The 12812-nt window shown below is 39.0% G+C and overlaps 1 protein-coding gene across 1 annotated transcript in view; it reads right to left on the bottom strand.

The window, feature by feature from the left end:
• Positions 1 to 1417: 1417 nt before the first annotated feature.
• The window catches only part of MPPED1 (metallophosphoesterase domain containing 1), a 50671-nt gene continuing 39276 nt past the window's right edge, over positions 1418 to 12812 (bottom strand). Inside the window, exons 4-6 of the mRNA XM_010177252.1 lie at positions 10765 to 10880; positions 5971 to 6084; positions 1418 to 2379 (exon numbers count right to left, since the gene is read on the bottom strand). Coding sequence (XP_010175554.1) covers positions 2261 to 2379; positions 5971 to 6084; positions 10765 to 10880 — 349 coding nt within the window. The 3' untranslated portion in view covers positions 1418 to 2260. The remainder of the gene's footprint in view (positions 2380 to 5970; positions 6085 to 10764; positions 10881 to 12812) is intronic.

The raw sequence follows: 12812 nt of genomic DNA, 5'->3' as shown, positions 1-12812 counted from the left end.
GATGGCAGGAGTTCATATTCAGCTATGAACTTCAGTCCTTGCTGATTTAAGAGCTGATCCTGCAATTTCTACACCAATAGTTTTGACAAAAGTGGTCCCATCTGAATTCACGGGAGACTGCTCATGCACTTGTGAACTATTCACCCAAAAACCAGTTGCAGGTGCCACCGATTGTTTTGAAACGAATTCAGGAAAAAGCAGCAAATTATTTTAGACCCCAAGTCACCCAACAGCTTACAATAAATGACAGACCCATGACTTGTTATGTTCTCTGGTAATCTGGTGGTTTCTGGTGGGTCCACAGCATGAGTTACGTTACTGGTCTTGAATGTCATTGCTCCCAGTTGAATGTCACTGCTCCCAGCAGCAGCTGGAAGAGCTGCTGCTCATGGACAGCCAGTGAAATGTGATGTTTCTGCCTACCTCGCTTAGAGTTCAGGCTGACATAGCCTGGTTTTGCAACACAGGTATTTTAAATTGTGTATGCTTATGATGTACATGCAGCTGCTACGTGAAGCTCACATTTACATTCGTGTATCAGGCAAAAAGTAACATACACAAGTATCCACTGCATGTGTGCAGAAGTGGGCTATGCACACACCTGCAAACCACACTGTATTGGTAGTGCGATGATCTGCCCAATGTGTGTGAATAAGATTATTGTCTAGATGCCATCAGCTCCAAATTCAGGATGTCCACATTCAGAATACAGCCATTAAATTACCTCCATCAAGGCAAAAAGGTTCCTCTTTGATCATGGAGAAGTTTGGTTGTTCAAGGCAAAACCTATTTCTTGTAGGGCATGTTTCAAGCACTTTTTTTTGGTGGGTTTGTAATAGATTTTCAAACTTCTGCCTAGGATGGGACTGGCATGGCAGCATCTTCAACACCTCTGTTAACCTGCAGGAAAGCTGCATAGTCAGTACTAGCGTTGGCCATCCCAACCAGCTCCTGACACGTCCCCTGCTTTGCCTGGTAACATGCAACACGACAGATGGATTTCAACTTGGTTGATGACGGTGTCTTGGGCCTCTCACAGCAGTGTCCATGAGCAGGCAAAGAGCAATGACAGGTTTTGGGAGGTGACCCTGCTCACCCTGCTCTGTACCCATTGGTATGTAGTCATCACATTTATGCTACTACATAGCTACCCAAAAGTGAATGCCCAAACTCCACCTTGAGGTGACCCCCTCCCCTTGACATCCATAGTATTCTCCAGGACAAAAGGATTACAAGGACATTTAATCACTTCTGACTGGGGCCAAATTCAAACCAGTAATTCAAATTCAAACTCATCATTGGCTGCATGTCCCATTAACAGGTTTTAAACAAATGGTCCCAGTGGGTTTTATTTAAAATAACACTAATGAACATTGGGTGGGGTTTTGGTGGGGGTTTTGTGGGGTTTTTTTGCTTTTTACATACAATCGCATATCGCCCTACCATATGAAAACACAGTTACATTTTTTTCTTCTTTTTTATTTTTTTTAAGGGAAATGTCATCCTTTTTGTCACAGCTGAGTCCAGGTTACAAATTCCTGAGTTTATACTGCACTTTAACACAGTTTCCCTTCTTGAATGTTGAGCTGTTTACAGCATGCCGGCAATATGCACATTTCCCTTACCATCTGTAATGCCAGATGTAGTAAAACTTCATTTCAGTACAGTGAATTAGGGCCTCTATTGCATTAGTTCTGAATAGATGCAAAGACTTAGACCTGGAGGACTTGAAGTAATAGCTTTCCTCCTGTGACTGGTCATTTGTGCACCATCTTTTACACGTGCCATGTTAATTAAGGGAAAACATTTTTACCATCATTTTTCTTTTACCAAGAGCTCACTGGGAAACATCTGAAATGAGGAAATACTAGTCTAAACACTTAAGTTTAAACTGCAGACTTTCTTAAAGAAACACTCCTTTGAAAGACATTGTTCTTTTAATAAGTCCAATATATGTACGGTATATACAAAAGTCCCTACTTGATATATATATATGTATATGTATATATATGTGGAATGCATTCACTTTTTTGTGTTCACAAATATTTTAATGGTGAAATGTTAGTCTTTAATCTGTTTCTGGCACCAAAATGTCTTTGTTCCTCATCCACTTTTGTCACTCAAAATTTATCTGTGAAGAGCTAGCAGGGAAAAAAGAAGAAGGTTTTTGCTTTTTTGTTGAATGGTTCCCTACTGGGATTCTCAGCCAGCAATATAAAGTTGCTAATGTGTTGGGCACAACTTTAAATCCTCATTATAATCATGTGTTCCTTGGAGTAGGTAAGTCAATAACTATAGGTGGATTAAGTGGCTGGTAATTCACAGTGCACACAGATGCATTCACATAGGTAGTAGTTCCATCAGCCATGACACCATAACCTACAACGAAAGAAAAACTCTGGTTAGTCTCATTATTCTTTATTATTATTTTTTTAATTTTCACCTTTATCACACAAGTGCCACATTTATTACTCAGAAGGAATTTAAAAATTCTCTTCATGCAAAACATAAAGGTCTCCTGAATTAATACCATCTTTGTCCTAGAGCGGAACTTTTTGCCATCTTTTAAATTGTGTAAGAAAAGCAAAATGGACCCTCACTACCTAGTGGTTACAATCTCTGGCAGCCAGCTAGCCAAACCTCCTTAGAAAGACAGATATTCTTATGTGCAAAGCTTTTTTCATAAAACCTTCTCAGTTTTGCAAAGGATGAGAAGACAGAGCATAGGCAATTACAGCATTGAAGAAAACATACTTCTCTGATCATTTAGGTTTGCAATCATCAGTGCAGCAAACTTTGGGCAATTTTCATCTTTCCAGCTTTTTTCTGTCCTGTGTTGTACATCTTTTAAGCAACCAATGAAGAAAAAGCTTTGTCTAAGGAGAGTATGTGTGCGTGTGCCCCTGGGTGGGATATGCCTAGTAAGGAACCTTTTCTTCCCGTGTGTTTGAACTTGTTGACTGATCTCAACCAAATTTGATGGAAAGACACTAAAATGCCTGCCCAAGCAGATTAAAAAATGGCTTTATTAATACACTGCCTGACAGACGAGGTGAATTTACACCCTAAGACACCATAACATTTCCACGGGAGAAAACGCTCTTCTGTATGTCTCACCAGTGGCAAAAAAACCTTTAACTACATCTCATGTCTGACTAGACACCCAAGCCAAACAATTCCAGAGCTAAATGGGCAGAAAATCAAACTTCCAGCTCTAATGCCTGTAGAAATACAGTGGAATGCTGTTTCAGAAAGTGCAGAAGCCCTTTAACTGCCCTGGTGCTATGAAAAAGCCACACACTCTCCATTGTCAAAAATCTTTTCATGAACGACTAGAAAAAACATAAGCTTGATTACACTAAAACTAAAAGCTTAATGTTGGAAACTTGTATTGAAATACTAAGATAAATATGAAGAAATGCATTCACAATCAGAAATATATTATTTTGGAGAAAACAGGTGGTAGAAAGCATTTGTACTAAGATTCAATCTTGCCATTAATATGGAAATGTATTAATTGCTACATACACCGAGTTCTGCCTATTGATATCCTAGGTACCTAGAATAGTACAGTTTTTCTGAGTGCAATTTCATGTCTTATACAAGCATTGTTAGGTGCAGAATTTACAAACAAAGAAACAGTAGCCAAATTCCTTTCTTTTTTGTTCCTTAAAATACCCTGAATAATGCAGGGCCTCCTGGACTCCCTATGGAAAAACGAGACTGTAATTAGGGACTAGGGAGCGAAGAAAACTCTGTCAGGTTCCTGTCACAGACATTTCTTTAAATCATTTGCTGTTTGCTACAGAACAATTGTTCCATGTAAAACACAAACTGCACGGAGGACAGTCAGCATTGCTGCTGGGACTTTCTGTCTCCTCGGCTACATGTTTGGAGAGAACAGAATCAGCTTGCTAATGCAGTCCTTTTGCTGGAGGATTCCTAATGGGTTTTCACTCCTACCCTACTGCCAACAGAGTTTCCTTGGCCACAACCTCAGCCAAGTGCTGTTTTTAATGGGCAAGTAAGGATTTTAGCCGGAGTCCCTGCCACACTGCTTGTCACTTCCAGAGGTCGATCAGCAGCAAGCCCACGTGTAGAGGTATTTTTTGGCAGAGACTGCAGTGCAGACAGGGAATAGGGAAGAAATATCTCTTTGAAGCATTCTTTCCTCCTGGATGTTCAATAAATGACTGCTGCAGACGTAGCTATGCTCAGTCAGGGGAGGAACTCATCTGTTCAAATCATGCATTCTCTCTACAAAGAGCAGCTTCGTTTGCACAGGCTGTCTGCAATGGGAATTCTCCTCTGCAGAGATTTAGCATCTCACTGCAAAACAGGCTCCGCAGTTCCCCATTTGTTTTCTCTAAACTATGATAGTTAACAAGAAGAGTACCTAGTTTCTGTGTTCTGATGCCTTGCTGTGCCAATTGTATTAATTCACAAGATTTACCATTCTGGGGAGCCGACACCCTTTACCCTGGGAACTGAAGTTGTGCTTCGTCTTAGCAGATGTGATTTTGTCTACCTGCCTGAAGCTTCATGGCTTGCTAAGTGTTTGCTTATAAACCCTGCAGCCCACTTGGCTTATGATTTCTGAAAAGACAATGAGTTTGAACTGTATTCACCAGCACTCTTGTGCAGAATCTTGAAGACTGCTACAATAGCAAAGGGTTGAGAAAAAATACTGCCTATGTGTCGTTCGTTTACTCTGTGATGTAACAGCACCATGGACATTAATGAGGCACTAACCGGTCAGTGCAGATGAGACGTGAGGAGAATTGACTTAATCCCTGAGCTGTAAAATAATGATCTGAATATCTTCTCTGTCAATTTTACACTAGCACACCTCTCACCAATGTCACTCCTAACCTAGCATGGTAAAAGCGCCCAACAGCAAGTCAGAGTGGGATTTCTTGGGAAGGGTAACATTTCTTCACAAAAACAGAAGTATCTCAGTGCCAGGTATTCCAGTTTTGCTGTTTGTTCATTTCTACACTGGTGAGACCCACAGGTACCCTTCAAAGGCTGGAGCAGTCCCAGAAGCAGAAAACTGGCAGTTATGAAGCACCTTTTCCTGCCAGTAAGTTAACATTGCCAAGAACTAAGCAGCTGATAATACCTGCTTACAGGCCAATGGTACACTTCTGCACAGCCCAGTGGTTTCTTTTGGTAGGGACATGGCTTGAAGTCTTGCTGCCATGATATGTGAACAGGAAAGACTTGTCTATGGCAGACAGCATCTACCTTTCCCTTTGCCTGGAGATGCACTCCTACTGCCATTGATTTCAGTGGAGCATATTTGTCAGTATTTACTGACTTATGTGAAGGGAACTAATTTTTTTCCAGTTACAAATCAAATAGTCAAGAGAACCACTTTTTTTTGTCTGGGTACAAAATCTTTCCCCTGCCAAAGCAAATAAATACATGAATAAATATCTTGAACTTCTACACAAGTCAGTGGTGACATCCCTCTTGATTTGAACTTCATATACACACTGATGGGGAGAGACAACCTTCATTGTACAATCTTGAGATTAAGCCTTAGAAGCAACCCCCAAAGCATTCTTACCCATTTTACAAACACAGAAATGGAGACACACAGAGCTTACATGAATTATCTTAAGTCACAGAGATTCAGCAGAGGAAAATACAATCCACTCATCAATCCTAATATTTAGTCACTTTCTGTAACTACTGGACTTGTGTTCTTATTTTAAAATTCACAGTAATCCTCCCTGTGAGGGAGGCATCACCCTGTTTTATAGATGTAGCAACTGAAAGATAAGCTGAAGTGCAAATATTGAAATGTGGGTATCAGCCAATTTCATCTCTATATATGCAGCTAAAGAAGTATCTGAATTCCAGAAGTGCTTCAGTTCAGACATTCAAGTTTGAAAATGCTAGTTACACCAGACAACTTCTGTATTTGTGGTTTTTAAATATATATAGAAAGAAATGAGTTCTGACCTTCATGGATATGTCCAAAAACATGAAGCCTTGGCTGTATTCGTCTCTGGACTGTGTTCAGCAGCTCAACACATCCTACCCGTTGCATTTTCTTAGGAACCCAGTCTAGAAAACCTTTGGAAAAGAAAGGAAAGCTTGAAAAGACAGGTTATCTGCAAAGCTGTACTGCTATACGGTATTTCTGAGATTTCATGTCTCACTGCTTTTCATAAGCAGCCATAGAAGAACTGACATGAAAAAAAGAGTCTTTGGCTTAGTAAGTAGAAAAGGAAGGAGGGAAAAATGCTAGAGGAAAACCATAAAAGCTCAACCAAAGAAAAAGGTCTGTGATAACTCTTGCCATTTGTTTTTCAAGGAAAAAAAAAAAATCAGTGCAATTAAAGCATTTTTGCACTGCTGTTAATGGGAAAACTCAATGCTTTATCCATTCTTCTTCCTTTAAGAGAGTGAGGTGTAAAGAATGGTATGTCCAAAATGAGTCTCTAAAAAAATCTAAATTAACATTTAGCTCTTTAAATCTAGTCCTGGCATCTAGTTTTTAAATTCAAACACTTTAACTGATCTTTAACTGATGTAATGGAATCTGTGTTGCTAATAATAAAACTATATTGTTTTCACATTGAATCTTACAGTAGTGGAACTCAGGTAAGGAACCTACAGCATGACTAAAAACACCCTCAAGTAAAACTGGTTTAAGTGCTTCAGGACACAGCAAGCCTCACTAGCCTGAATCTATGGACCTCAGATAGGAAGAGAAACTCAACCCTTCTGCAGTAGATGTTTCTAAGTGCTACATTTACTTGCAGGAAGTTTGTATAAAAATGCATTTTTTATGAACACAGACAAAAAAGTACACTGACTTGCTTCTATGTCTAAAAACATACTGCAGGGTGATGCTTACTGCCAACTGAAGTCTCATGTTTCCTTCAAAGTAGTATAAGAAGGATATTGTTGTATTAGAGGGTTAGCAATAACCAATCTCATGTTCCTTCTATTGTTCTACCATTTTCATCAGGCTCAAATCTGGAAACCTAGAAGATACAATCATTCCGTTTTTCTTTGGTTGTTCTGGTGCTTTCCCTGTGTGCCTGTCATAGCTTTGTATCTCTGATTGCTGCAATAGTGTGAATCTATTGTGCCTTTGAGAAAACAATAGTTAGTCAGAGGGGTATAGAGTCTGCACCTAGTTTTCATACATTCACTTTTGAGTTCTGCTCAAGCATGGCTAAATAGCAGCTAACCAACTGGCTTGAAAGACCAGAACTGTGGTATTGAAGCTTTTGGAAAAGCTCTCAGATTTGCTAGAGCTTCAGGGTAAATTCACACATTGAGAAATACTTCTTAGATGCCACTGCTTGAAAACTGGGCTCAGGATATTTTGGGTTTTTAAGAAAATGGTGAGAATTTGCCCTTGTATCATGGTTACTCAGAGAGCTAAGTCAAATTTTTGGAAAGCAGTTGGGAATGCAGCATCCTAAGTGTCAGAAAAGAGGAAGTTCTGATAATGACCAGAGACTCCTAACTCATTCAGATGCCTCTGAAGACACCGCTTGGCTCCTGCTGGGAGGATGTATAAAGAGAAAGCTTCGCTGAATTACAGAAAGAACAGAGCAATGCTCAGCTGTGGTAACTGATTTTACCACTCGGTATCCAGCACAGGTCAAAATTCACTGTAGGAAACAGTAAGTATTTAAGATGTCAAAGTGCGGCCAGCAACTCCTCTGGAATCCCGTCATGCTTTTTTTCAGAGCAAACGTGTTATAACCATAGGTTTTGCTTGTTACTTCAATGATTTGAAACAGTTAATTGCCAAAATGGCTGTGGTGAACATAAAGCCAGAAGTATTTCCACTTCAAAAACTTCACAAACAAAAATCCATAAAATTAACTTCTCCATTAAATTAAGCATTATTTATGTTGAACATGTTTTTGTTTACATGCATTATCACCCTTCTAAAGCTTTCCCATATGTTTGCAGCTTATTATGTACACCTGACTACACAAACTAAGAGTAATTGATTACACCTAGCTAACAATTAGAGTTCATCTTAGGGTTTTTTTAATGTTTGGTTACTTGAAACAGGTTTCTGCAGCTGTCAGGAAAGTATAAATCTTTGTCACAGACAATCAAGCAGACAGCTACAAATGAAGACTTAAAAGGTGAAATTAAATTTTAAAAAATTTAAAAGAAAGAAAAGAACAGTTAACTTTTTGAAGATAAAAGAATCATAAATGCAGATCTTTAGGAATCAGGGAAAAGATTTTAGAAGTTATACTACACATAAAAGTAACAAAAATACGCTGATATAGAAATGAGCATTAGCACTAATCCCTTAATCATGAATACTATATTTCATAAGCTATACAATACATGGCATATCTTTATTAATAATAAACAGGTTACTAATAAATTGGTCAATAACAGCTGATTTAACTTTTGTTTTCTCATCATGTGTGAACCTCCTATGTATCCCTGCCCTGATTTCATCCCAAAGCACTACTCTAAAACAGAAAAAAAAAAAAATTACTCACATATGTGTTATTTGCCTAACTGACTTAGAAACACAAAGTTCATTAACTCTTAATAGTGCTTCTGCATCTAAATCATGTAGGCAATTTAAAATCTATCTAATAATGTAGTACGCATTAGCTTAGGAGGATGCATGCTCTTTTGAAGTGAGGGAATGAGAAAACAGCACAGAAAATGGATGATGGACAGAATTTAGGCAACCATGCTGGAGAAAAAGGAATTTGCAAGAGCACTGACTGCTATTTATGATCATTAAGATCAGCTCTAGTGATGCTGTCCAAGATCAGAACAACAGTAATCAGCTTTCTGGTTAAAATAATTGCCTGGGAGGGTCAAGGAGGATCCTGTCTCCCAAAATGTGTACAGAGCTACAGAAAAAGGAGGTTCTGTAAGTTAAGCAGAGTGATCATTTCTTTTGAAGCATCATATATTTGTTGCCATGGGTGTCAGGGAGACCAACAGCTGATGCCCTCAGGCAGAAGATTCTGTGCCTAAGCCAGCTATTAATGCATCAATAAGGAAAAGAGAAAGAAATGGGAACTTTTAAAAAAGAAAATCCTTGGAGGATGGTAAAACCTTGAGAATCAAAAACATTAGAAAACAAATACAGAGACATAGAGATGGGGGAATTTTTGTTACTCCATTACACTCAGTGGAGATGGGTGTCTCTTCCTCAGAATTACTGCAATTATTAAATTGCTTTTCAATTATTAAATTTACTATTAAATTTATTATTAAAGCATGTCTGTTGACTGTCAGCTCTGCAGTGCTCTCTAGAGGTTTTCCTCACTCTGCTGATCCCAGAGGCTGCCTTGAGAAGTCTGGTAGCTAAATTAGCAAGGTTGCTGAAGCCGGGTGGTGCGAACCCCTCTCTCCACCTTCCAACACTGGATTTCATGTGCTAGATACAGGGATATTCTTTGGATCAGCTTTACAGCTGATCATCTGTATGGCTTTAAAAGTGCTGAAAAAGCTTCTGAAAAAGTTTTAAATACAACTTATAAATAAAACTATAGCAAAGACCCAGCATCATGCCTTGGATCCTAACAGCGATTATCCCCAGTACTAACCATTCAGAGCTGGTATCTCAAGATCTAAACAATTAATTTCTGCCATCCACTTTTACAATACATGGCATGGCATGAGACTCCACTTAGGTGAAGTATCAAAACACACGCCCTTACTGTGAGAACCCTTGCTTACAAAGAAGCCCTTTCCCCCAGGATTAGTGAGCAGTGGAATGCAAACATGTCTTTCTAAAGAAAACCACAAAACACAAACCCTTTAGATACTTTCTCCTCCAAGCTCTGAAAGAGGAGAAGAAAGGGCTGGAAGACAAGAGGGTTTTAGCTTCAGGAAATTGGGGAATCTAAAGGTTTAAAGAAACCAATTGCCTTCATCTCCCACAAAGCACTTCTCCACAGTAAGACTCAGCAGAACACTTAAGTACATGCTTCACTTTTGTGCCCATTTATTAAATTAGTGAGAGTTAGACACATAGTTGCATCAAATAAAGCTTCCTATATGTTAAATACGCTGAAAAACATGTTAAAATCCTTAAGCCTTTACTGAATCTGGATGTGTTTCTGTGATGGTATTATTTCCATAACATGGATAATTTCACTATTATCTAGGAATACAAGAAATCTCTCATGGCTTTTATATCACCTGTATTAATATTTGTAAAATACAAATGCAAAACTATTTCTTATTGGTCTCTTAGTGTTGTCAGATTGCATGAAAGATAGGAGATTTAGCCATGCTGTCCAAAGAACAGAGAAACAATGGCAGCATTTGGGGTTGTGAGGCAGAAGATGCACCAAATCAGCATGATGAGGAAAAATATAAACTCTGGGTACTGTGTGGGAGAATGCTGCTGCAAGGCAGGGAGAAAGACAGTGGTAAAAAAATAAGATCCTAATCCCACTTTTCTCTTCAAGCAGGCTCCATGCCTTAAATCTACTAATTTCACCAGTAGCAGAGTAGACAGATGCACAGGAAAACTAGACCTTGCTTATTTGTAAAGCTCATTAAGGCTTCATGTGTTAAGGCTTTATTTTTTTTAAGCCAATATTTAATTCCCTACCATTGAGCATAGGTAATCATGAAACAGAAAACTGAGCTGAAATCCTGGTGCTGCTGAAATCTGTACGGGTGTTACTTTTGACTTCTGTAAGCCAGGATTGCACTCTTTGTCTAAGGAGAGCCACCAGTTACTGTACAATCATCTGAAACAAACCACTAGGAGCACTAGAGTTTTCTTACCGAGAGGTGGTCCGTGTGTTATAAGAATATCTATTCCATCTGGAATAAGGTTCCATTTCTCTAATAGTGCTTGGCCTCGTGGAAGATTAAAGCCCCAGCCATAAAACCAAGGTTGCCTGCCAAGAGAGGAGGAGAATGTCTTCAGTGCTGCTTCCATGTACTGGTTATCTTACTAAAATATGGAGATTGACTCTCTACTAGCATGTTTGGAGACACAAATAGCATTCATTCATTTTCTTCTTTCTGTGCACAGTAAAACCCTCTTTACATACAACCAGTGTTACTTGTGTGGTAAATCAGTCCAGTCCTTACCACTTTCAGTAGGCAGCATATAGTTAAATATTCACAGTATTCCTCTAACTAGGTGAAAAGTAACTCTTACAAGACCTGGATAGTAAGATCTTCACATCTGGATTAGCATGCTGGACTCCCACAACATCTAGAAGAACAACTGTCTCAGATATCTAAGTATAGATATATGTTTCACATTGACTCCCATCATGTTTGGCCCTCAGCCTCTGACCAACTGGGCAAGGACAGACCCTGGCACAATGACAGATCCCACTCCAAAGTTGCACAAATCATCTATGCTGTTTTGTTTCCCTAATTGGAAGCATTCCATCAGAACAAGAATACCGCTTCTTTTCTTACATATCATTTTCTCCTGTCCTCTGGTGTGTTCACTTGCTTTTAAGTAAGACTTTCCATATTCAGGATTTTTTATAAAATGGGCATTTACATTTATTAAAACGTATTTATGGAGCAGCTCATCAGGGAGCAGTGGGACTGTAACACTGTCAGTCAGAATACAATTTATCTGTATCTTGCTACTCCATTGATTAAAAAATTGTATTTCACAGCAATTATATCACAGTGGTCAATTATGTCTTGCTGACTATGTTCTATGTCATAAAATTGAGGAGTTAGTTTTAGGTTGGAATTTTTTAATAATTTTTTGACTGATGTGTTCTGGCCATATCCGTATTTGGAGAACAACAAACAGGCTGCTGTGATTTAATAAGGTTTATGATAATTGCAGCCTTAGTGTTTATAAATACATATACATCAACCAGAGTTCCCTTTCAGATGTTACTTTGTGGAGGAAAGCTTTACACTCCCTCACCGCATCAAAAGACAGAAAGAATTCTTTCAGATAAATTCTCTGAACTCCACTTTACAATCATGTGTGGCAAAGACAAAAGAAAATGCCCATGAAGCTATTATTCATCCTCTTCCATTACTGATGCTTGACTAACATTTCAAAAATTAGCAAGTCTACAATCTTCATGATGATATATTTCCCACTTTTCTTTTTGGAATGCTGTAAAGCACATGTCTATTGAAAACAGCTTAAAAAATAGAGCTTGCTAAAATATAAAGGGATGTGGCTTACCCGAGGGAAGAAAAGAAAATTCTGCTATAAGGAATGGAAGAAGGGGGCTTTGCAGAACGTTTCCTGCCTTTCTTCCACAGATAAAAAAATCCTCAACTTTTCTAGACAGATGGCTGAAGGGTTTTCTGTGTCCACAGCTAAGAGCTCATCTCCTAGCTCTTCACACAGCACCCTGGGTAACCAGCATCTGGATAAGCAGGTGTCCCAGAGGAAAAAAAAAGGTGAAACTCGTACATCTACCACTGTGATCAGAAATACATCCCAGCCTCCAGAAGCTGTGATAAGCAAGATGAAGGTATGTGAAGAAGAGATGCTGATAGCAGCAGCAATGAAGCAGAAATCTTGTTCTGAGTCAGGTTGCTCAGACCAGGGCGGCTGGCTGAGAAAAAGACATATCCCTGTATCAGGGATATGAAATCACACTTTTCTGGTTTCCTATTCATCTGTATCAGCCCTTCCTCATTGGAAGAACAGCTCCGGGCTCACAGGTACATGAATTCTCACCTTCCTACTGCTGGGGGTGGTAACTCATGGTCTAGTTACGGGCTTATTTTGCAGTAAGCTACCAACAACGTTCCTGTATAATATTGCCATGCAGAACCAAACCACAGCCTGTGGAGTTTATCAGCCTGTCTTTATGTTCAGCTCACCATTG

Source organism: Antrostomus carolinensis, unplaced genomic scaffold (genome assembly GCF_000700745.2).
Source record: "Antrostomus carolinensis isolate BGI_N321 unplaced genomic scaffold, ASM70074v2 scaffold6811, whole genome shotgun sequence".
NCBI classification, from domain to species: Eukaryota; Metazoa; Chordata; class Aves; order Caprimulgiformes; family Caprimulgidae; genus Antrostomus; species Antrostomus carolinensis.
Note: the sequence above shows the minus strand (reverse complement) of the source record. Positions and strands in the feature narration are given on the sequence as shown.